At 41.6% G+C, this 26,585-nt stretch overlaps 1 protein-coding gene across 1 annotated transcript in view; it reads left to right on the top strand.

The window, feature by feature from the left end:
• The first annotated feature begins 16,586 nt into the window (after positions 1-16,586).
• LOC131237067 (protein EARLY STARVATION 1, chloroplastic) overlaps positions 16,587-26,585 on the top strand; it is a 44,243-nt gene continuing 34,244 nt past the window's right edge. The window contains exons 1-3 of the mRNA XM_058234717.1: positions 16,587-17,105; positions 22,465-22,556; positions 22,826-23,019. Of these exons, the coding sequence (XP_058090700.1) occupies positions 16,810-17,105; positions 22,465-22,556; positions 22,826-23,019 (582 nt within the window). The 5' untranslated portion in view covers positions 16,587-16,809. The remainder of the gene's footprint in view (positions 17,106-22,464; positions 22,557-22,825; positions 23,020-26,585) is intronic.

Genomic DNA, 26,585 nt, shown 5'->3' with positions numbered 1-26,585 from the left:
GACACGTGGGCATTATCAAATGCATGGTTGATTATTTAAAAGACCAATGTACTTTTTGAATGACCCTTTTTGCATTTTGAATGAATTAACTGTTTGAAATATACATTCTTTTACAAAAATGGACCGACTGTTTGAAAGGTCCATTTATTTGTCCAACTAGATGAGCATCCCTAATTAATGTACATTGACGCATTCATGCATTTAAATAAGATTGTGTAGTGGATTATTTTGTATGTTTTTTTGTTTAAATTATGCTTAACTAATGCGGTGGTGTGTAATCTTGAGGGGAATTCACACTGAATTGGTCACTCATCCTTTAAATATATAATTGTACATATGGTGCAGTTGGTTTAAATAATATTCATGTTCATACTGATGAGGATCGGGATACCAATACCAAGGATGTAGGTTGTATCTGTTAAAGAGAAGTTGCGTGATCTTGCAGCTCAGGACTAGTTCCATTTTATTTTGTTTCATGTGTTAAATTGTTTCCTTCCTATATTTATTAGCATTGAGACATTGGTTTGTATATGCTCTATGACTTGCTGATATAATCGGATCTTGCCCATAAAAAACCTAAGCCAATTAGCCATTGTTTTAGCATATACATTGAATTTCATCATTTTCCATTGTATCTAACTGGCGGGCGTATGCTCTGGGACATGTCGATATAATCGTTGCAGGTCAGCCATAAACCTTAGCCGGTTGGCCATCGTTTTATCACAAGCATCAGCATCAAGCATCTATATTTGCACCTTGCACTTGATCGTTTCAAACGTATTCTCTGTGGCTTGTCGATATACTCGGATTCTGCACATCAGAAATTTGGATCGATCAATCACTAGTATTATAACATCGCATTACATTTACAGCACGCGCGAACTATCCCCCTATTCTTCAAAAATTAGTAAGATCTTGTGATGTAAAGATCGTACATTTGTACAAGTGGATTGGGTGCCTAACACCTTCCATCTCTATAACCCCGGTCCCTTACTCGGAATCTCTGAAACGTAAACTCATGAGTCATCTTAAGGTTAAGGATCTTTAGTTCCTCAACCTTAAGCGTTTCTATGGGCTCTAACTGACTGTAGAATCATAATGATTGGTTAGTGTCAACTTGGTTAAATATTATATCCTTTACCCCCATCATGAAAGCCCTCAAGCGAGGCAACCAATGGAAAAAAGAAAGTAGATCTCCGGTACCCTTAGGGAATCGTGCTCCCTCAAGTGTTCACGGAATGACGACTCTGTTGGGGATTAACTAGCCACATTAGTCACGACCCAACTTGAAAAAACAAGATCTTATAGATTTCTGCTAATCTCCATGTGTAGGTAATATAACTCCTCTCGCTCAGACTGTTAAGCGACTCTCTCCTCCTAATCCTCCCAACGAGAAGATGAAAGCCGCTGAGACATCTTAGCACATAGGTAACGTAACGGGGATATCTCTGATATAAGATGACCATGAGTGGATATCAAGGAGTCAGGATCGATGAATGTCTGCTCCTTAAAAGGCTCGTAAAATCCAACAGCAGGCCTGACATCAGGAAAGTTCAGCTCAGCGATCTCATCCGTCAGAAGCTAGCCCGAAAGGCGACAATAAAGCGACTACTCTGTTATCCATCGAAGATATGGAACAATCACTAAAGGTAGCCCCCAAGACTCGAATCCTAGCGCAACAGCCGTCAAGCAGTCGTCTTAGAGTACTCAAACTTGAGTGCCAAGACCTCGAGTCACCTATGGAAGAGGACAGCATTCGAAGCCCAAGAAGCAAAAGTTGGAACGTCCTGCCAGAATACAAACTACTACAGAAATCTAATCGAGTGATAGGAAAAGTACAACTGCAAACCCACGATGATCAGAGGCTCTTTATGGGCACTGCATATGACAGGTGGACAATCAAGCCAGGAAGACTTCCAACGGATCTCCCAACTACGTATCTGTGCAAACATCCAGCGGTATAGTACTCACTCGTACTTGCTATACGAGCAAGTCTCCTCGTAATATGGCGAGGAATATTAACCCGAGGAATGGATTGAGAGTGGAGTTGTCATCGCCATCCTCTCCCAAAGCCACAACTATTAAAGATCAGATGAGCAAAATCAGTAAGGACGCAAAATGGAACGGATGCAATAGGAACATATGCAAAGGATGATGGTGTAATGAACGATATATACCTGGAGGAAGGTAAAACAACCCCACAGGACTCGCGTATGGCCATGAGCACAATTAATCAACCCCCGGAACACCTCGGCAGGAACTAATGATGCAATGTTCTTTCAAAAGTATACACGACTCCACACCTCAAAGAGCAAAGGAAGGCCGAGCTACGACCCCCAAAGAATAAGAGCTCAACTATCAAGCAAAAGATAAGGGTTATGTGGCACTCTGAAGACTGTGTAGACCCTAGAAAGCCCCTATCAACCGAAAAGGCATCATACAAAGCATTCAAGGAGAAAACAATTGCATCTTGGCCGTCGGCTGCAGCCCAGATCAGGTATGGAATGCAAAACCAGTGGTGAGGATCATGTGCCATCGCATGATGCCTCCATAGGACATGAGGTGAACGATCCAAGGGTAATCCAATCATGTAAGAAAGTTCCTCCAGGGAGGGTCCCAGCTCTAAATCATTGAACTCAAACAAGTTCAGCGTTGGTACCCAACTATCCAAAGCTACCCCGAGCATCCTCCAGTCAATGTCTATCTGAATCAGCCGAAGAACCTTGCCCAAGTTGTAATACTCCATCTCATGGTAGGGGTGCACATGAAATCAGTAGAACCAGTAAACTGGACTGGAACTGACCAAACCATATGGTTTGGTCTAGTTCTGAAGTGCACCGATTTCGAAAATCAAATAACTGGTTAGTTCGGTTCGGTTCTCAGTTTGGGATTATGTATGTAAGACCCGTGTCCCAGTCCGTACCGTTCCGTTGGCTTCCGCGGTTCTTCCGATAGAATTCCGGCAACCTTCACACCATAACCGACGTTTGTGCACGATCCTAAGCTAGGTCCTGCACACCGACGTCGGCTCAATCCAAAAATTATATCATAGCGACCGCGCCGTCCTCGTGGTGCCAACGAGGCGACTTGTGCACCGAACAGATACCCAGGCTAGGAGATGTGGACCTGCGTTCATTCTGAAGAAACGCCGCTTGTTACGAATTTCAAGGGAATCTCTACGATATGTCCCATCAATCAATCAATCAATCAATCAATGTTAAGTACAACCATACCTCAAGTACAACAACCCATCCCTTTTTTTCCAAAAGTCCACTCTCTTTCCACCTCACCATGCCTCTTTTTCCAAATTTCAACCACAACCATACCACTTTTACAAATTTTCAACCCAACCCATCACCCATCACACCTCACCCATCCATATCATCTCTCTCTCTCTCTCTCTCATTTCTCAAATCTCCCAAGCAACTCAAGCCTCACACGTCCAACTCCTCTCTCCCAAACCACAAGTGTGGTCCACCTTCTCATCTTCCATCTACACCCTCTCATCTCTCATCCACACCATCAATCTTCCATCAACCTCCATCAAAAGGTAAGCTAAGGAGCATTGGAGTCTAAGGGACCAAGAAGAAGGAAGATAAGGTGGGTGATCTACTGTTGTTTCCAATTTTAAGGGTCACTTGTTGTGGGACCCACTTGATGTATGTGTTGTATCAATGGAGGGCCCATAGTGGCGGGGTCCCTCCTTTCTATCACCGTATATCTCTCTTTCTCTCTCTTTCTTTTCTCTCCCTAGAATGAAGTGGGCCCCACCAAATCATGTTAAATCCACTCCATTCATCAATGGTGTGGCCCACCACATTTTAGGCGAAATCCATCATCCATTTTGGGATGGTGAAAAGTTCCACATGTTATATAATACATTATATTTATTTTTATATCTATATATATATATATATATATATATATATATTTATGCATGGTGGTGGGCCACGTACATGTGGGACCCACCATGGTGCATGTGTTGTAGCAACGCTGTCCAGCGTCCAAGGACGCTAGACGTACAGCCACGGATAGGGAGTGGCTAAGGTGGAGTGTGTATACTTGCATAGGTGTGTACTTGCAAACAAAAAAGGGAGGAAGTGGTAGGCTACTCACGTAGGCCCCACCTGGATGTATGTATAAATCCAAACCATCCATCCTCTTCCTCAGATCATTTTAGACGTTGAACCGAAAAATGAGGTTTATCTGGTTTCCTGGCGGGCCATGGTATAGGAAACAGTATTCCTACCTTCGATTTACTCCTTAATGCTCCTGTATATCAAAAATAGCTCAATATTGGACTCTATGGGTTTGTATCGAGCCATCAGGACCAATGGCTGGAGTGGATCTTGTTGATGCGGGCCCCATCTACTAAAAACCGTAGAAAATCATAAAAACCAAAAAAAAAATAGGAGAGAGAGCCAGCGCTGACGCTGCTGCTACAGAACGCGCAAGCAGCGCCTGCGGCCGGCGGGCGGACGTTCTGGCAGGGGCTCACGGCCCCCGTTGTGGGCCCCACCCTGATGCGTTTCGACCATCAACACCATGCATTTGATGGGTCCCCACGGACCAGCCGTCCATCCTAAAAATCCGCCTTATACGGAACTCATGTGGGCCACACCATTTAAAATCATATGAAGACATGCCAAAACATATAAAATCACTTGGTGGGGCCTACCTAAGTTTTAGATGTTGCTGAAATTTGGTTTGGACAGTCAGCTAGGTGGGACACACAATGGGTGGGCTGGATTTGTGAACCACATTTCGGTGGCCCCCACGTCCACCCCCATCCAAGTGACCTTATAAACAGGTTGGATGCCAAATGAATGTCACGGCGGGTTCCTTGCCCACGTGACCTCATCAACAGGTTAGATGAAAAATAAACATTACGATGGGCCCCTCCCTGACCGCGTGGGCCTATGGACCGGTTGGGTGCAAATAAACATTCCAGTGGGCCCCTAGTCCACACGACCCTATCAACAAGTTGTATGGAAAATAAACATTACAGTGGGTTCAAGTTGATTGAAAATAAACATTTCAATGGGCCCGGGTTGGGCCCCAGGTCTGAGTGACCTTGTTAATGGGATGAATGGAAAATAAACATTATGGTAGGCCCACTTGGGACCCACTTATGTATTCCACACCCTCCATTAGTGTGGGCCCCACCATGATGCATGTGTTTATCCAAATCGTTCAATCATTTGGAAAATATTTTAATGCCATGTGATAAGGCCCATCTTGGTATGTTTGTGGGCCGTCCGTTGAGGCCCACCTTGATACATACAAGGCCCACCTTGATTTGTATAAGGCTCATATTATGAGGCCCATTGTGATGTATGCAAGGCCCATACGACTAGGCCCATGTTGATGCATTTGTGGCCCGTCATTGAAGCCCACCTTGATATGTATATGTGAGACCCATGTATGAGGCCATTTAATGTATTAGAGGCCCATGGGTCGAGGCCCAATAGGACGTACATAATGTCCCTTGTAGTGTGGCTCCACCATAGCATATGTATTGACATTCATAATGGGCCACGCCTTGGGAGCAATGCTGGTTTGATGTCCACATTGAATGGATAATGTTGGATAAATGTCCACATTATAACTCTCCCTAAGGGCCACTGATAGGCCCATACTTGTAGAAGTAGGCCATCTAGGCCCATCTCCGTTATACACAGAGCCTATCTCTTTATATATGTTTAGTATAGATCCATGATTCATGATCATTCGCATCATATGTATGCCTGATGTGAGGAGTGACCGATCATAGCATATGCCTTCGGGCGGACTGTTTACGGGCTCCCTGATAGGCGGAGTTGCCCTATATAAGTGCATGGTACACATAGGACTGTTGCATGACTGATAATGTGATTCATGCACTTGCATTTGTGTGAATGTAGCTACTGTATGCCCTAGCGACATCAGGGCCATAACCTCCACAGAACATCGTGGATGGCAGGATTGGATACCGGAAATATTTGGTTCTAGCATACAGGCGTCATAGATGTCCCTGGGTGAAAATTCCTAAACCCGATGGTACCAGAAGATGACTCCAGTGTCGAGACCGAGTAAATATACAAGTGTGCAAGGGCCGTATACCAGTAGATCGCCTCTTCCACTGTGTCGTGGTCAGTTGGAAAGGGGTGTGACCTTACCTGCCTGAGTGAGGGGGCAATTTCTAGGTTGAGTTTGACCAGCTTGAGGAATCGGTCCGCTATCGACGAGCTGGGCCCGATATTGGCAGGCGGATAGTGAGGTCTCTTTCATCCTCCCAGTTGTGCGTCCTGATAGGGGCGGCAAGCTAGCGTAGAGTGTACTTGAACCCGGTGATTATCCATACTGAGAACCGTACTGATTTGATGCTCTAGTGAGGAGCTGCATTGATATGTGGATGAGGATTGACATGTTTGACTTGCATTCTGCATCGCATGGCCTTGATGTGGTCGATCGCATTCATGTTTTGCACTGCATGGCCTTGGTACGGCTGATTGCATTCATGTACTCATCACCATAATTCTGCATTACTCTGACCCTGCATTCTGAGCACGCTCATATTGCGCACACACTTACACCACCCTCTAAGCTTTCTATAAGCTTATGCACGATTGATGCGTGCAGGTGACGCCAGGACACGGTCGCAGCCATAGTCTCGCCGTAGTTGGAGCGTGCAGCCGAGTTTCTGGAGTTTTGTTACTTTCGTTACATTGTATTTTTCTTTTCAGACGCATTGTACTCAAAAGTTTTTTATCATAGTGGATTTTGTGGTGGTGTTCTTGTGGTTATTGTTCGTGGGTTATGCTTTTGGTTATGCTTATTATGAATCAGACTGATGATTATAAATCCTCCTTATAGTATCCCAGGATCGGAACCTGGTGAATGGGTGCCGGGAGCCGAGAATGGGGTTCTACGGAGGCTGTCGGCGCCGGATTCGGCGATCGGGAATTTTGTGAGCCCGGTTTTCGAGTTCGGGGCGTGACAATGTAGAACCAAACCGGACCGTAGAACCGAACCTAGAACCGAACCTAGAACCAGACTATAGAACCAAACTTGGAACCGAACTTGGAACTGGACTGTGATTATCATGCTTAATTGGACATGTCTTAAAGTCATTTTATGAGTTTACAATGTACTTTAGTTGTCTATTTGACTCGTGATTTATGGTTTGCAATGCGCCCTTTGGTTGTTTCCATAAATGTCTTTTTGCACTCCTTACACAATATCTATATGATTCATCAAATGAATCACAACACGAATGGACATGAGCTAGATTATGAAGAAAAAAAAACATGCAATTGGGCTGGATTATAAAAAGCCCAGAACTGTAGACCCGAGCTGGTTTTTACTGTCCTATTCCGATCCGGTTCTAGGGTGTAAACAGTCCAGTTCTAATTTTCCTTGAACAGTTAAGAATGGTTCGGTTCCGGTTTCACCCTAGAATCAGACCGAACCAAGCCGTGTGCACCCATATCTCATGGAGCTTGAAGTTTAACAATCTCCTAACCCAAGATCGCAGCCGATCAAAGCAGACTTATCACGGACGGAGTCAGCAAGTATGCACGAGAACACCATCAAGAACCATCATCTCGAAAGAAGCATGCAGCTCATCAAAATGTGGCATCCCCTCATCTCGAAGATCAACAACGGTATTTGACCAAAGAGAGTCGACAAATGCGGTCTCCGAAGCTGGGAACTACCTAGTCACTACATCAACCACTCTAGGGGTCACGGTCAACAGCTGAGCCCTATCCTCAACAGTTCGGGAAGACTCGTTGAAGAAGGATCGAATGTCCATTGAAGCCCTTACAAATGGCCCACATAATCGTCATCATCACCATTCTCCCGCTGATGTTGATCACCTACAAGGAAAGAGTGATGGATAAGAGAAAAGGTATAAAAACTTCATAATTCCCAATAAAAACCAATATCGATCGCAACCGTCGATTTATGATCTAATGGATTGGATCTCTTCAAAAACTAAAATACCAATATTACTCACAACTGCCAATTCGCGATCTGATGAACTGAATTCTTTTAAAAAACCAGCATTGATCGTGATCGTCGATTTGCGATCTGATGGACTGGATCTTTTGAAAAATCAAAATCCCAGCATTGATTACGACCATTAATTCACGATCCGATGGACTGGATTCTTTCTAAAAAACCAGCATTGATCACAACAGTTAATTCATGATCCGATGGACTAAATCTTTTTAAAAACCAAAATGCCAGTATCAATCATGACCGTTGATTTGTGATCCTATTGATTGGATTCTTTTAATAAAAACCAACATCAATCGCAACCATCGAGTCACAATCTAATGAGCTGGATCCTTTAAAAAAAACCCAAAATACCAGCATCAATTGCGGCTATCGATTCGCAATCTGATGGACTGGATTCTTTAAAAAAATCAGCATTTATCACGACCGTTGATTCGCGATTCGATGGACTGGATTCTTTTAAAAAACTCAAAATACTAGCATCGATCGTGACCATCGATTTGTGATCCGATGGACTGTATTCTTCCAATAAAAACCAGTATCGATTGCAGCCGTTGATTCTCGATTCGGTGGACTGGATCTTTTTCAAAAACCAAAATACCAGCATCGATCGCAACCATCGATTTGCAATCCGATGGACTGAATTCTTTTAATAAAAATCAACATCGATCACGACCATCAACTCGCGATCTGATGGACCGGATCATATTTCAAAAATGCAAAAACATCTCCCTAGATAAACCACAAATCCGTGAGACGACGGATCCGATCAATCATAGATGGGAATCTTGACCACAAAACAGTGGGACGACAAATCCAATCGATCATAGATCGGAATCTTGACCACAAACCTGTGGGACGACGAATCTGATCAATCATAGATCAAAATCTTAACAAAAAATAGTGGGATGATGGATCCGATCGATTGTAAATCAGAATTTTGACCATAACATGTGACAATGGACTCGATTAGTCGTAAACCAAATCTTGATCGCCATCCATGGATAGATATGCATCATTCATAAAAGCCGGAGTTGATCACAACTAACAGTCCGAATCAACACAAAAATAGTCAGGCCTGATTACCTGATGAGATGATGGAACCAATCAACCACCTCTAATTAGATTCCTGATCACGACCACTAATCATGCTTGCATCAAATGAACCATCCCAATAGATCTTATTCCTAACTGTGAAAATTAAAATCCAAGCAATAAAATACAAAATCTTCAAAATCTATAATCCCCAACTAAGTCAATCATCCATCACAACCATGTATGATCACTACCCATCGCATATTTTTAACAAAAACCAGCCTATTACACGTCTCATAGGCACTCCGGTGGAGACAACCAGTAGCAAGACCTATCTCAAAATCATCTTGCAATAAAAACCCCATGGAGTATCACTCCCCAGGGTGGGGCGACTTTTAAAATCACAAAAGATTTTCAAAATAAAGCGTCAGACTTCCAAAGCACTGAGAGATCTTCCATATCTTTGGGTGGGAGTCAGCGCAACATCAAATAAGATCTGATATCTCGCGGTTTCCCTAAAGATCATCAAATCTGAATGCACATCAAAGTATGATTGGACTAAACTCCAATGTTAGCTCCATTGTATCAAATGTTAATGCTCTAAAAAGTGGATAGGCCAAGCTTAGTCAGAAGAAATCATCCAAATGACGAAAAAGATAAATCGTAACATAAGTGTCAAAACCAGAAGATTGCATGGAAAAAGGTCACCCGCACATACCTAGGCGTCGATGCTTAGAAAATTTGATTGAGTCCAAGTCAGCATAGTGAGTTCCCCATAAGGCCATAAAAAGCGCATGACAGCTAACCACTTTGACAATTAAACAAAACAAGTACTCCTGAGGTGGTCTGGGAAGTAACAGATAATCTAGTACGGGTTAATATCCTCGTAAGGCCGTAGAAAGCACAAAGGCTCTATTGTACCTATCTGATATTAGTACAATCAAGAGTGAAAGAGTTATGATTGGCGGCTCGTGCAGGAACAATCACAATGTTTTCCTCAAGCCCTTGCGTTATGTGTGAGTTATCTATTTCCACACAACCAACTGACATAGACATAAAGGAAGACAACAAATCCATATCGCAATTCATGACTGATTGGCAAAGGCGGAGGTCCACTTGCTTTGGCATTCGGTTACACATTACCTTTGCTAAAGATGGGCATTTGTAAACACCCCACCTCAGGCTGATAAGCTAATAAAGTTTGAATGGACGGATGGACAACCGAACTCCAATCCTAAACCCTAACCTCAAGAAGCCTAAACCCTAGGAACGCCATTCCTAAGCCCTAAACTTAGTCCATCCAACCCAGTCAAACTCGGTCAACTCTGTTAGGCTAACCCCAAACCCCAGGAACCCCATTCTTAAGCCCTAAACTTAGCCCATCCAACCCAATCAAACCCAATCAACCCTATCAGGCTAACCCTAAACCCCAAGAACCCAAAACCTTAAAACCTGGAGTCAACTCACCCGGTTAACCTACCCAAGCCCACAATCCAGTCAAGCTCACCTAGTCAAGCCTAAACCCAAGCGTGAACCCAACCCCAAATAGAGAAATGATCAAAACCTCAGAGCAGCAACCCTTACAACAGATCCTCCACATGCTTGAAGGATGCTGCCTGCAAAAGTAGGGAGTCCAAGTGGAGACTGACGGTAGGTAGGTTGTCATCGGCCATGTGGCACTCCCCTTCTTTCGGGTAGTGTCCCTCAAGCATGTGAGTTCTTCCTTTTTCGAACCTCAAGTGTGTAGTTGATGTACATTTACTTTGATGTCCATCTCCTTACCTAAAATTACCATTTTACCTACTCATCCAACCCATGAGATGATGTCATGTGGCAATCTCCAATCCCAATCATTCAAACACATTTTACCCCTAGGATCACTGAGAATTACAAGAAAATAGCCCCCATTCCCTTCTCATTTCACACACACCAATCCCTTCTCATTTTAGGAGATCCATAAATCCAGGAAGCCATCCTTTCACCAAGGGGAGAGAGAGAGAGAGCCCAACACTGGTCTAGCCTAGCCTAGCCAAAGTCCAAGCCTCCTGAGCCACCCAAGCTCAAATCTAAGCCACTCGATCTAGCCTTACGACATACCATTCATCCTATTATCAAAGCCTCTATCAGTTTCATGAAATCAATGCATCAGCATTGTGCAACATTCATTCTCTTCTCAATCCCCCTGCTTCTCATATACATCGGCATCATAGTGCATTTTTATCATTTTTACGCATCTGACTGGTAGGCGTATGCTTTGTGGCTTGCTAATATAATCAGATCTTGCCCATTAGAAACCTTATCCAGTTAATCGTTGTTGTAGCATATACATTACATTCCATTGCTTTCCATCGTATTTGACTGGTGGGCGTATGCTCTGAGACTTGCCGATATAATCGCAGTGAGTTAGTCAGAAACCTTAGCTAGTTGGCCATCATTTTATCACAAGTATCAGCATTAAGCATTTACATTTGCACCCGACACTTGATCATTTCGAACGTATGCTCTGTGGCTTGATAATATAATCGGATCATGCTCATCAGGAATTTAGATCGATCAATCACTAGTACTATTGCATTACATTACATTTACAGTACGTGGGAACTATCCCCCTATTCTTCATAAATTAGTTAGATCTTTATCACAAGTATCAGCATTAAGCATTTACATTTACAGTACTATTGCTCATCTGTATGGGCAGAGTGGATGCTTAACACATTTTCTCTTTGTAACCGCGGTCCCTTGCCTGAAATCTCTGGAATGTAAACTCACGAGTCATCTTAGGGTTAGGGATCTTCAGGTCATCAATCTTAAGAGTTTCTATAGGCTCTAACTGACTGTATAATCGTAATAATTGATTAATGACAATTTTGGTCAAATATCACATCCTTTACCCCCATCACAAAAGCCCATGAGCGAGTAACCAATGGAAAAAAGATAGTAGATCTCCTGTAGCCTCAGTAAATTATGCTCCCTCTAGCGTTCACAGGGATATGAAGGAATTATTTAATCTTCAACATTCATCATTACGAAATGCTATAAAATGTGCCCTTGGAGTATTGAAGGCACTATTTACAATATTGAAGACAACCCTTGCTTATCCATTACGTACACAAGCAAATATAGCTATGACATGTTGTATCTTGCATAATCATATTGTGAACGAAAATTAAGGTGTTGATCCTGAGTCAGACTTAATAAATGAAAACGATGAAGATGAAGATGGCCAATGGGAAGGCCATTATAAAGATACTCATGGCGATGTAGAAAATGATGATGTGTATGACATCTTAGATAGAGTTATCGAAGTAGGGCTTGACCAAGATGGTGTTCAGAGTGAAGCGGTGAGAGTTAGGAATGAGAGACTGAGATGGGCCAAGTTTAGGTTAAGCATTGCTAAAGCAATGTGGGATAATAGAGAACCTGGACAATGTGATGATTGATTGTATTTCAATATCTTAAATAAAAAAAAAATTATAATAGATTATTGATTACATATATTAGATGATTATTTTTCAGTGATCTCTATGTTTTATTTATTTATTTATTTATGAATGTCTTAATATTTGAATAATATGTTATCATATTTGGCTTGAAATTGATTTTTTCTTATGTTTTTATCTTAGCTTAATATGTAAATATTTAGGAGTGTTGCAACAAGCGAAAGTAAGTAGCAGCAAAAAATCAGTTATCACTTGGACAACATTTTATGGACAAGCATATGACTGGCATTCTAATTGAGCAAGTAAATGTAGGGGTTAAAAGCGGTCATGGAACGTGATAGCAAATGCAGTTGTGGAGAAGTTGTTTCATGTCCCCATAAATGCGGATAACTGCAGAATCATTTATGTACATTGCGCACTTATTTCGATTTATCAAAATAAGCATTAAATAAAAGTGGATTTGGTTGGGATGATGAACGTAAGTGCATAACTATAAAAGAAGACGTTTGGAAGGAATTTATTAATGTTAGTTTAAAAATTTGTATCCTTCATATTTTTCATATTTCTTTTATAGAGTTCATTTTGAAGATGATTTAATATCTACTCTATTTTGTTTTTTTTTTTTTTTTTTTTGTTCTTAGAAGCACGCCCAATAGTTACCAAAATAAAAAAATAAGTCATTTCCACTCTACGATGATATGGAGATTATATTGGAGAGGACAATGCTATGGGAAATATGGCAAATACTACTGCCGAATTTGCAGAGGAGGCCCCACCACATTACCAAATGGATTATATTCCAATATCATTGTCACCATTTGGAGGATTTGGATCATATACACCATTAGGCGATGACATCTCCATGGGGACATATTCACCAACTAAACAAGCATGAGGAACTGTTACTCCAAATGTCAGAATATCAAATCTAAGGCCGCCTAAGAGGAAGAAGTTAATTCCCCATGGGATTATGATGCAAAGATTAGACCGCCTCTGCTACACTATCGATAGACACAATGAAAGAGAAATGGAATTGCCAAGAAAAATGTGGGAGGAGTTGAAAAAACTTACAACCCCAATGAAGATGTGATATGGAATGCCTCTGGCTATTTTGCAAGGCAACCTAATTTATCCTGGCCTTTTCTTAACATTGAGCCCGAGCTTATATATAAATGGTTGGAGAAGAATATTCCATTTAAAAATTTCCCTTTATGAAATTATTTAAAGATATTTTCAATTTGGATTGCTAAAGACATGTTTAAACTCATTAGTTGCAATTAATTTGATATTAGTTTATGGTTAATTATTTATTTCAATAGTTTCTCATTATAAAGAGGAATTTGACTTGGTGGGTCCACTTATGTAGCCCACCAAATAATTTATTTAGTGTACGAATTGGCCATATGTTTTATTGAGTTGGGCTTATACCAATGATTTATCTTATATAGTGTCTTTATATGCCATTTGACTATTTTTAAAGGATTTACCACTCAAAGTTATGTCATATGTGAAGTTTATATACCATTGACTATTTTTAAAGGATCTACCACTCAAAGTTATGTCATGCCTGAATGCCTCGTCATAAGATGTAAACAGATTTCTACTTATCCAAACAAAGACAACTGTTTCCTATAATCGAAAGTTAAACATGATAGTTAATAAACTCTTTACAATTGTGATCATATTACCTGTAATCGAATTACAGCTTAGAGACTTTACTACCATCCAAACGACCCGCTCTGACATGCACACAATTCTAGAGTATCATGTATTGAGCTAAAAGGCAGCCGGAGTATCCAATGACTCATACGTCTAATTTCATGGCATGTGAGAAAAAAACCCAACACTAGGGGGGTCCCGGTTGCCATAATTTTCTTTTGAGAATAACTTTAATATTCTTCCAGAGCGTGTGGTGCCTGATACACATGCACTAATAAATCATAAAATTATGGTACAAGAATTTATTTTTAGCAGTAAAATATCATTAATATACTTTAGAAGGGTTATAAACAGAAAACCGCATTTATTTGACTATCTATTTAACTGGCTTTCATTAATGTAATGTATGGTTAATGTGAGACCTAGCTAATGGTCTTTCAGTATCCGCAAATCAGAAGTTATCGTTAATTCAATCAATCTGACTTTTGGAATACATCCAATCTACAGGGGTTTCCACAAGTTTGGTGGTTTAAATGGAGTTGGTATATGAAAGATTTCAAGCTCAGAGTGCCTGCGTATCAACCATCACTCTCTGCCAGAGTATGAAATAAATTTCCCTCTGCATTTGTTTATTCCTTTTCAAGCGAATGCCTGGCGTCCACCTAACGAACCTCGCTCCCTGAAATGTTACTTGATGCTCCGGAAGAGCAGGCGTATCCTACACGCGTGCACAGAGATACTGCACACGTGTAGTTCTAGCTCAATCCAAACCGTTCAAATAGAGATTCCCATTCTACATGATTTTTTTTTATTTTTATTTTTATTTTTTTTTTTTTATTTTTATGGGAGTTAAATGGAAATGAAAAGATTGATTATCTTCACTACGAGATTGGGGATATAGTCAGCCGCATGGATTCAACTGTCAGATGTACACTAACAATCTGCTGGAAATATATAATATATCTTGAGACTCTATTTAATTTCAAGTGTCTCATATCTAAGTTGATTTGCTGATATGCTGGTGGTGCTATACTGAGGTTGGAATGTACCTTTAAGAATATATATAACTTTACCTCGATCGGTGTAATTTTTGACAGTAATTTGAGAGGTAATTCCACTCATATTAAGAGAGAATTATTTCTTATATTCGGAAGTCGAAATAGAAAGTAGCCGACACTAAAGATGAGGTGATTTCCTGGCCCCTCAAGCAACCTATAGTTATCGAGTTTACTTGCTTATCTCATTTATCTCATATATTTATTTAGCTTCATTTTATTAATAACACAGTATACTTGAAGTTGCGGCTATTATTTTATTAACTGACTATTGGATTGGTGAATAATTACTGCCATTAAAAATGAAAATTATCCATTGGTTCTATTTTAACAAAAATGTGTCCACGAATCAAAGGTAAGGATTGTGTCACCTAACCTGATTTCGAGATTGTAAACTAGTGACAGTGTTTTCTACTATTTATTCAATTTACTTTTGAGTTAATTATGATACCGGGTGAAAATATTTGTGAGCCTGTGTATCAAGCTTCTTACCTTGACGGACCATCAAATGGAAGCGGATTAGCTGGTGTACCTCACACCAGCCATATAGTCGCTGAGTTTTGTGGGTATGATCACGAGGTATGTATTATATCTAAACTGTCCATCTATTTGACGAGCTCTTCTTAAGGCTTGTGACGAAAGATAAGACAGATCTGATTATCAAGTGGAACACACTGCGAAAAGAAGTGGGGGGGGACGCTTGCCATTGAAACCCCTTTTTAGGGGGCACAGAAGTTTGGATCAATATGAAATTTGTTTTTCTTCTTCATTTGAGTCTTTGTGACCTTATGAATAGATTGGATGGAAAATAAACCTTATGGTGAGCCCTACAAGTTTTTTAACGGTGAACATTATTATTTCTGCTGCTATTTATGGTGTGGTCTAGATGATTTTTGGATATGATTCGTTTTTTGGATAATACTCTAAAATAATCTCTAAAAATAGATGAAAAGTGTAGATATAATAAATACATAAATGTAGGGCCATAAAACTTTGATCTCATTTGAACCGTTCGTATAACTCAGAAGCTCGAGGAGCGTCGTCTTCCCATGACTCGTATCTACAGCACCTATATAGCTGGTGTGTGCTACACCAGCCAAGTCCCTATCAAATAACTCTATTTTTATTTTAACTTACTCGATAACGCGGGTCGTGGCACTCTACTTACCCTTGGCCACAACCACACCTCTTTCGACAGGGCGCCCGAATTCGGAGGAGTGGGCCCCGATGACACATCGGCCACCGAACTGACGGCTGACGGGTTGGCCACGTGTCAAGTCAAATCAATTTCCAGATACCAGCAAATACACCGCCAAAGCGGGCCCCACATCCGCCTCGCACGAAGATGTGGCTAGATCTTTGTGGCTAGATCTTTGCAGATCGATGCTCTCCTATCATCCGAAGCCGTCGCGCTCGTGAAAGATGCGCGACCTTTAAGCGCTAGGATTCTCTCTCCTTAGGTGGGAAAACAGAAGGTGACAACACCATTTGAACTTCTTCTCTTATAAGAGCTCTTCCCATTTTAGGAAAAATGATTCTCGATTTGCAGAGCTAGGGTTTTTCTCTTTTTCCAAACTCCTTTCCTCCAATGGCATTTTCGTAAAAAAAGCGTACAAGGGATGGAGGCGAGTTCCAGAGGCTTAGCTGCTCCTTTCAGCTTCAGAATCCGGAAATTCTATGCTTTCCCTCTCCCTCACCACGGACTGGACTTCCGGGTATGTGGCCGAGATCGACCGGGAAGGTTGAACGGCTTCCGTTGCTGCTGTTCCGAGACGGAGTTCCGGAAGCTTGCGCCGGCTAAGACAGGGAAGAATACCGAGAAGAAGGTTGAGGAATGGCCATTCGAGCCGAAGAAGATGAGCCATCGGAGGGGCCGGATCCGAGCGATGCCTCTGCAGCCGTTCTCCTCTCCAAGGTAAGTTCGATCTCGACCGTTGTATTTTGTTTCTTTGACTTCTTTTTCGTTGCATTGGATTCGTGACGGAGCTCATGGAAGTTTCTTGTAGTTTGGTAATCCGCCCAACCATGCGAGTTGGTGGTCCGCCCAATGTACCCTGGTCCTTGTGGCTAATGTCCGGTGAGATTGGAACTGGAAGGGGCACATCCAAAAGGTCACATGGGCTGGACTGTCACACTCCCCACTTTGGATACAGAGTGTGCACCCTGGGACCCGAGTTATGGTCCATGACTTGTACACTAAATGTACATAAATTCATCCATCATACAGAGGCACAATTATATGTATTCTAGATTGTCATCACATCAACATTCATACACTTAACCGTTCTACTCCATCTAACAATACTTCATTCAAAACATTCACATTCATAAGATAAATCCCAAAAATAATCTAAGTCCACCCATTTGGGACTTTATTCCACTAAATAATCAATCATTGTCTAACAAGGTTATAACTATAAATATAATTCAAATCAAATAGTTAACAAGAAAGAAAACTAAACCTTCTAATATAAATATCAAAAATCCCTTCATCTGTCTAATTTAGCGAGCTCATCCTTTGCCAAGTATGGCCATTGATCTTGAGTTTCATCCAGCAACCCGGCTTCATATTCTTGCACCTGATTGAGTCATCCTGCATCATCCGCCTCTGTATGGTTGTTCAATCCACAACGTTAGCTGGCCAAGCTAGTGAGTGAATCCGCTTACTTATGTTAGATATCCATCAACCCTTAATTGTACCCATCAAACATCCACCTAGGTAGGCATGAGTAACTTGTACCCTATAGACATCCACCTAGATAGGCATGGGTAATACATTCATCTACTCAATGAGTGGGCTTCTGGCAACGAATCTACTAGGCACAACTATCCAAGAAGATCCCCCAAGAATCCAAGGCACGAGTTGTGCATGCAATCATCTAGAGCGGGCCTCAAGGAATCAGTGCAGGAGCGTTATGGATGCATGCTCCATGTCTATGCGTTGACATACACAGTCACATATACATCTCCCAGTACGAGAGGAAACAATGAATTCATGCTTGTAATGACGTACATGTTCACATATTCAGTTTACTTGGTGGTCCGTATAAGATCTTGGCTAAAGTCTTGGTGTCCTGTCTTAAAGGGGTGATAGGAAAGATCATCTTCGACAATCAAAGCGCGTTCATCTTGGGAAGACAAATAATCAACATTGCCCCTCATTGCGTATGAATGTTTGGACTCGAGCCACAGATCCGGTTCCATGGGACTTTTTTACAAGCTCGATCTAGAGAAGGCATAAGATCGCGTTGACTGGAACTTCCTCCAATACATGCTGCATCGGATGGGCTTTAGGGTCAAGTGGACAAGATGGATGGGGGGATGTGTTCGGTCTACTTTCTTTTTTATGCAGGACATGAAATTCAAATATGATGTGCAAGAATTTAGGCTTAAGATCACATTAGTTTAGAAACAACTACACAAATTTCATTTCCCGCATGAAAGTCCAAACATTCAATTAAGGAGAATCTATGTGGGTCCAGGCCTACACAGGCTAGGGCTGGAACAATAAAAATTATAAGTCAAACGATACTCAAAGGGAAATAGAATTCAGCCACACATGCATAGTAATCAACCCTTAATCCAAGGGATTCCCCAATTTCAGTTTGAGGAACCTTAGGATGAGAAAAAAGGGGAAACAAATTATGGATAATGCAACCTAGGACTTGGGTTATGAAACTAGGTAAGAAAAAGGAAAAGAGAAGGAAATCCTGAACCTGGAACAGATCCTGGGTGCGGGCAACGGGGCAGGGTATCGGCGCACGTGCGCAGTAGGGGGCCGCACTTGTGGAGGAGGCCCGAATTGCAAAAGGGACTTCTTGCCCTTGGTCGGCTAGGGGGGTCTCCAAACCCTCCAAATTTGATGGCGATCCGACGTACGGTTGAGAAGCGGTGCTTTGTCGAAGTTTCAGCCCTCCTGCAGGATCAGATTCTGGAAATTAGCGATAGATAGACAAACAACTGCAAAATAAGTGGATTTGAGGTGAAGATGATCTAAGGATGGATAACATAAGATGGAGGGGCGGATTGGGATAAACGTGGTTTCCCACCACGGTAGTTGGCCTTTCGAAAAAGGAGGGCTTCATATTCACTTGAATTTAGCCATTCGAAAAGGGAGGGCATCGCACCCACTTGAATTTTTCCACAACTCAGAAACTCATAGAGTAGAAAAAACTTGCAGAAATTTTGTTAAATTTGAATGAATCAAAAGAACTACAAGAGGTGCTTATTTATAGGGAAAACCGTATATGCCAAAACTGGCGCTATGTGCGCAACCTATTACTTGGCGATGAAGTAAACTAAAATAAAAACCAATCAAAGAAATCTAAAGCGTTCATGAAGTTCTAAATAACATTAATAAGTAAAACATAAAATATGAAATCAATCCGACTAGTGGGCCACGATTATGAGATCCCATGATGGGCTTTTTTTGACTATCGGGCCCGCTCTTTTGAATCAAAACTTTGCCTTCTAACTAGGAGGCCCCTCCTGGACGTCGTCATCAAGCCAAATCGACGGTGGGGCCCTCCGTACGTACGTGCGTCAGGGGGTGGTGTGCGTGCGCGTGTGAGTGGCGTGCGGGAGCGCGTGTGCACGATGTCCTCATCACTTTTCGATCTTACTTAATGAATCCCCAAAAGGTTTTTTTAACAGTTCTAGAGGGCTGCTACAAGGTGATCTGCTGTCTCTGTTTCTCTTTCTAATCGTTGGGGGAGACCCTATCCAGTATGCTGAGAAAAGGTCAAGATGAAGGCATTATCAACGGTTTCAGGGTGAAAGGAATGGATACTTTGATATCCGACGTCCATTTTACGGACGACACACTTTTATTCTGTGAAGCTGATTAGGTAAAAGTTAGCAATCTGTGTACTACAATTCGGTGTTTCGAGGCAATTTCGGGTCTCATAGTCAATCTGGCAAAGTCCAAGATGTTTGGCGTGAATATGGAGGAAGAAGAGATACGATATTTTGCTGATTATTTTGATTGTTCGACGGGTAGTCTCCTGACCACGTTTATTGGTCTTCCATTATGTATAGGTAAACCCCCAAAGCCTTTATGGGACAAAGTTATTGACAGATTTGAGAGATACCTAGCTAGATGGAAATGCATATACCTATCTTTGGGAGGTCATCTTACTTTGATAAATACGACGCTTTCGAATCTGCCCGTTTACTTCATGTCCCTGTTCAAATGCTCGACTTCGATTCTAGCAATTCTTAAAAGATTAAGATGAGAGTTTATGTGGCACGGGAAGGAGGAAAAGAAGAAATTCCATCTGGTTGACTGGAAGGAGGTGTGTAAGCATGTTCAAAAAGGTTGTTGCAGGGGTTAGAGACCTCAGAAGTATGAACTGGGTCTAAGCAAATGGGCCTGGAGACTCGGGACTGAAAATGGGACCTTTTGGAATTTGTTAGTCAAGAACAAGTATGATTGCTCAGAGGGAGGTATGTGGACCAAGGATTCCTCAGTCTATAGAGCTTCTGCTATTTGGAAAGGTGTTTAATCTATAAAGAAGGAGGTTCTCAAAGGCATCAGAATCGTCATAGGAAAAGGTGACAACACTCGCTTCTGGGAAGACATTTGGGTGGGGGAAGTAGCTTTAAAAGAGGATTTCCCTAGTATCTTTTGTCTCGCCCTGAATCGGTCCATCTCGGTTACTGACTGCTACTCTATTCTTGGGGACGAAATTGTATGAAACCCTACTTGCAGAAGAAATCTCCATGATTGGGAGATTGAAGAATATGCGGCTCTTCAAGGTCGCATCATCAGTTGCAAGCCAGGCCAGTTGGGTGTAGACATGCTAGTGTGGAGATTCGACAAATTTGGTATTTTCTCAGTAAAGTCCTTATATAGCTTCATTGGCAGTAAATCCACTCCCTTAGAAGAGTCAATGACAAACCAAGTGTGGAAATACAAAGTTCCTCCAAAGATAGCATCCTCAAATTGATTTCCATGTTGAATCATTGTCATACTAAATCACCAAAAAAAAGAGGGTAAACAAATCATCATATTTCATTTCTGATGAAGCATGTGTCCCAACATGGGAGAGGATTATCTTGAATAAATTACAATGCACTTCAAGATGCTTGGTTTGCGAATGTAAGACTGGTTTCAAAGCGCTTGTAAAAGCTTCACAAAGAGGAAATGACATGGTTTGATACAGAGCTGCTGTGCTCAAATTAGAAACAATTTGTTGCTTCTAAATTTTTTGTGAAATCAACGATTGCTACCAAAGGGGGAAGAAGAACTGAAATGCAATAATTGGTAGTAGGGCACCTTATGTTGAGGAAATTATCACGTCTTATGCATCAAACTCTACAAGGGAATGGATAGAAAGGATATTCCTAGAATCACCTTAATATATTGAATGACAAGGTGCAAGGTAGTGTCAACTGTATGAGAATATTAGCTCATCACAACAAGATGAACCTGACTACCAACCAAGGTGTGCCGAATCTGTTATGTAATGGTGTCAGTGGGGTCCATTACATGAGTAGGGGGTGTAACGGGAATCCTGTAAAAAAAGGCAGCATAACGACCATTATAGGGGGTGTAACGGTTGGATTCCCCTCTACAACAGTGTCTGATTCCCCAACGGTCAGAAAACAACTATATTTCTAGTCTATTTAAATCGATGGGAGCCCGAGTCCAACTTGAGTCCAACCAAGTCTAGGTTTGGACCTCAGATATAGCACTTGGACCTCAGATATGGTTCCAGCTGTGTGCCCAACCTGAACCCAGCGTGATGACAGCCACACTAATAAGCTTGATTATGTTCTCATCGGCGTGATAGAATGACATAATAAAATCAAGTAAATCAAATGACTAAACTAGGCAAAATGGTTTAACTAGCTCTATCCTTTGAAATCATATTTAATTGGTTCGCAAACACCACTAGAGCATGCATATAAAACATGTAACAAGCCATACTTCATTTGTGTACATGTATACTGATTCTCCTGCAACATTAACTTGGGCTCATTTTGAGTAGCCTATCCTATCTATAGGTACACGATTAGTCCATGTGAACATTAAGTTGTTTACTCTTGATTAATTGAGAATTACTTGTGTAACTATAAATATACATTTAGCAACCTCTAAAATAAATCTAGGAAATGATTGGCTCCTTTGCTTTCCTTTCTAATGGTATTCATAGAAATATGGTTGTTGGATTGGATTTCCACTTTTATAGCTGAAGTTTGTCTCCTAGACTATACACTCGTGAAGATGCTTCCTAACTTTTTAGTATTGCTTTGCTTAACAATAACTGCAGACCACGGGATGCTAACAAAAAAGATGAGTTCCATCTTCGGTGTACTCCAAGAAACTCTGGTCCGCAATCACGTGATACTCCACCTAAAAGAGGTCAGATACAATTGCAAAGTTAATTGCTAAGTTGATTTAAAGGTTATTGATGATATATGCTCATGTTGGTAAATGGTGATTAGTTTTACTGACAGCCTTGCACAAAGACCACCTAATGGCAGCATTATCTACTTTCTTTGTGCCATCATTCTCATATAAAGGGAAAAGTTTCTTCAGTTTTTACACACTTGCACTTGGTTGATGGTTTATGAGTGGCACCTTGTGTTTGTTTGTAGTGACATGTTTTCTTCTTTGATTCTACCCTATAGACACTGGTATCGCCAATGAGAAGGATTGGGGGATCAACTTGGTAAATGAAAAGGTCAACGAATCTGGCACTAATGAAGATGGTAGTACTTGGTTCCGTGAAAGCGGAGAGGAAGTAGGAGAAAATGGATATAGATGCCGTTGGACTAGGATGGGAGGTCGATGTCGTGATGGTTCCTCAGAATGGAAAGAAACGGTAAGTAGTTGCTTCCTTTCACTTTGATCTTCTCACGTGATTAAGTAGTGCTTTCTTCTTTCCTTTGATTCTTGAGGAAACAAGCTGGATGGATGAGTCCTCCTACCTACAAAGTCAACCTTCGTAGTGACTTGATGCTTTGGTTTCAATTCGTGTGTGTGCCGTGCCCACCCACTTCTATAGAGACGCTTATGTCCAACCAGTTGTACTGCTAATTTCCCATCCAACCAGTGGATAATTCCTTCCTGTTATGCCTGGCATCCGAGCCATCCAACATATTGACCCCACTATGAGGATAACTTAATGCAAATCAGCCAGATCCAGTAATCAGGTTGGCACCATCTATATTTGTTATTATAATTGCTATGTATTGTTTTCTATGGTTCGGCCCACCTAATGAGTGGATCAAGTTAGTTTTTGCACCAGGGGTTCTTCATAGTGTGACCAACCTATTAAACGAGTTGGATCTCATACACACATGATGTTGGAACTTATGTGCTGGTATGCGTGGCATCCAAGCCATCCAAAATATTGATCCTACTTTGAGGATAACTTGATGAAAAATCATCCCGATCCAGTCATCATGTGAGCAGCACTTATATTTGTTATTATGATGGCTATGCATTGTTTTCTGTGGTTTGGTTCACCTAATGAGTAGATCAAGTTAATTTTTTGCACTAGGGGTTCTTTATCGTGTGACCAACCTATTACGGCTGTATTCGTTTTGCCATTTACAACAGTAATGTAATGAAATAACATAAGCATGATAAATTACTTCACCCTGCACCCATTGTCAGAGTATTTTGACTTTCGAAGGATGTTTTTGTAAATACCAGTGCATCCTCTCGATTTGACAGCTCACCCACCCCCCCCCCCCCCCCCCAGCTGGCAACGGACAGCTTAGGGTAGATGAGTTTATGTCTCACCACAAGGGAGAGGTATATGTTGCTAATGTTTGATGGTAGGGGAAATGGACGGAGTCATGTTCTAAGGTTGGGGGATGTGATGCTGCGGGATGGGGGGAATGGGTGGGTGTCAGAGCTGTGTTTTGAGGAGAGGGTAGGGGTGGGGTGGGTGGTGTTGGGTGTGTTTGGAGATGGCAAGGAGGGACAAAAGAATTGAAGGGATGAATGTATACAGGGGCTTGGGTCACTGCATGTGTAATAAAGTTTTAGTCCACAGAACTACTGCACCAATGAGACAAGTCCTCACGCTTTGCCCCGTAATTTGGCTGAACTCATCAGGAACATGCCATTTCACTGACGCGGCGTCTGCGAAAGTCGGCTGCATTTGACTGGAAATTCTCTCTAACCAAATGTATCGCTGAAAGTAATAATAGAAAATTTCCCTGCATTTGCTGAGGTAATCAGCAAAACAAACTCTCCCTAAACGAGTTGGATCTCTCTCACACACACGTGATATTGGAACTTGCATGCTGGTTGGACGAGAAGTTGCTGCCCGCCTAGCATGTTACTTTCAAGATGTCATGTCTATGCAACATCCAACGCCCCATTCTCTAGGTTGGTCCCGCTGCGGGGACCACCTTGTGTAAAAATCAGCCCCATCCACTCATCAGGCGGATCACACTTGTATTTTGTCATTTTTTTGAGAGATCACTTGTATTTTGTCATTTATCAACTATCATACTTCATTTTCTACAGTGTGGTCCATTTGGTGAGTGTTTGGCGCTGATTTTTGCACAAGGTGTTCCTCAGAGTGGGGCTAAGCTATTGGGCTAGCTATGATTTCACAGGCACATGATAGGGTAGAAGCTATCTGCTGGGTGGACGGTAACTCATTGTCCAACCGGTTGTGTGCATGTGAAGGCGTGCTCGCGTAAGGTCTCAAGTCCAACCGGTTACTGTCCACCCACCCTATAACTTCCAACCTATCATGTGCTGGTGACATCCAACCCTTCCAATAGTTTGCCCATGTCATGAGGGTCACCTTGTGCAAAAATTGGCCATATCCACTCCTCAAGTGGACTGCAGTTGTATTTTGTTATTTATCAATGGCTATACATTGTTTTCTATGGTTTGGCGCACTTCATGAGTGGATGGGGCTGATTTTGCAAAAGGTGATCCTCATAGTGGGGCCAACCTTTGGAAGGGTTGGATGCCAGATGTAGAGACTAGGTTAGAAGTTACTTGTTAGGTGGCCCATGAGTTAACAGTCCAACTGGTTGGATCATAACCATTTGTTTAGTGAATATCTTCCAACTTGTCATGCGTGTGAGACATCCAATCCGTCTAATAGGTTGGCCCCGCCACAACGATCACCTTACGCAAAATTAGCCTAATCCACTCATTGGTTGGACTGCAATTGTATTTTATTATTTATTAGCAGCTATGCACTGTTTTCTGTTGTGTGGCTCACCTGATGAGTAGATCATGCTGACTTCAGTATGAGGTGATCCCAAGGTGTCCCGTATCGGTATCGGTTGGCGTAACGGTGTCCTCCAAAACCGATACAGATACGGGGGCGTAACGGCTCGTAACGGTGCAATTTTTTTTTTTCCAAAAAAATATGAAAAAATATGGATTAAATCCAGAATATTCTAAGCATTCCAAATATGCATTCATTTATAAATTGGAACATGTTTATGGTGGTGTAACGGTCTACTCTTTGGTGAGAAGTTGTATCGGACTGTCTGATGAATTTATGAACCAGATAACCTGAATTTGATTACAAAATTCATATATTTAATTTTCTAACTATCTACTATCAATGATAGATATATTAGAATGCATGTAAAATGAAAATATCTTACATTAGGTGTTTGCAATTATTTTTGAGGAATTTCTTGAACATACCTGTGCAGTGTGGTGCACGTGACTGTGATAGTGTGATTCCTGTCTATGACCTGTCATCCTCGAGTCAAGAATATTAAAAAAAAATAATTAGTAGTGTCTGATATACTCTCCTGTAACTTGATTAAGGATTACTTGATTGGTTGTCAGGAGAGCTATTTTAAATACAAGTTCGGCAGTGTCAAGTGTGCATGGCTTCTTGCAATAATACTGTTGTGAGCTGTCTGCTGCAAATACTTACCTTAACACAAATATATACTCACAATCACAAGTCACCACCAAAATGAAAATCTGCTTTTTTGTAGTTGCTCGACCTCCACATCATCGTCATCGTCACCATCAGGCTGAGGCTGTCCAATAGGTGTAGGTGCTGCATATCCATAATATCTAGTGCCAGAAGGAAATACTAGATCAACGAAACTAGAGGATGACTGATCCTGACTAGGCAACGACTCTAACCTAGAGTAAGGATATCCACCAGTGCCCGTCGAATAGCCATACTGGTGCCCATACTCAGGCTGTTGAGAATCTTGAGATTGAGAGTGCATCTGCTGTGATGAATAACTTGGATTTGGATCTAGATATCTATAATCATATGGATATTGATCGGGAGAGCTACTCCAACATGAATGTGATGGAACAGGCTCAGTATAACCATTATAATTCAATTCACCATAAGAATATCCATCATAATAACCAAGACCATGAGCCTGCTAATGTTCCGAACCTCCCGGACCCGGTGCACCACTAGATGTA

Source organism: Magnolia sinica, chromosome 2 (genome assembly GCF_029962835.1).
Source record: "Magnolia sinica isolate HGM2019 chromosome 2, MsV1, whole genome shotgun sequence".
Classification (NCBI taxonomy): domain Eukaryota; kingdom Viridiplantae; phylum Streptophyta; class Magnoliopsida; order Magnoliales; family Magnoliaceae; genus Magnolia; species Magnolia sinica.
The sequence above is the reverse complement of the archived record's forward strand: the minus strand, read 5'-3'. Positions and strand labels throughout refer to the sequence as shown.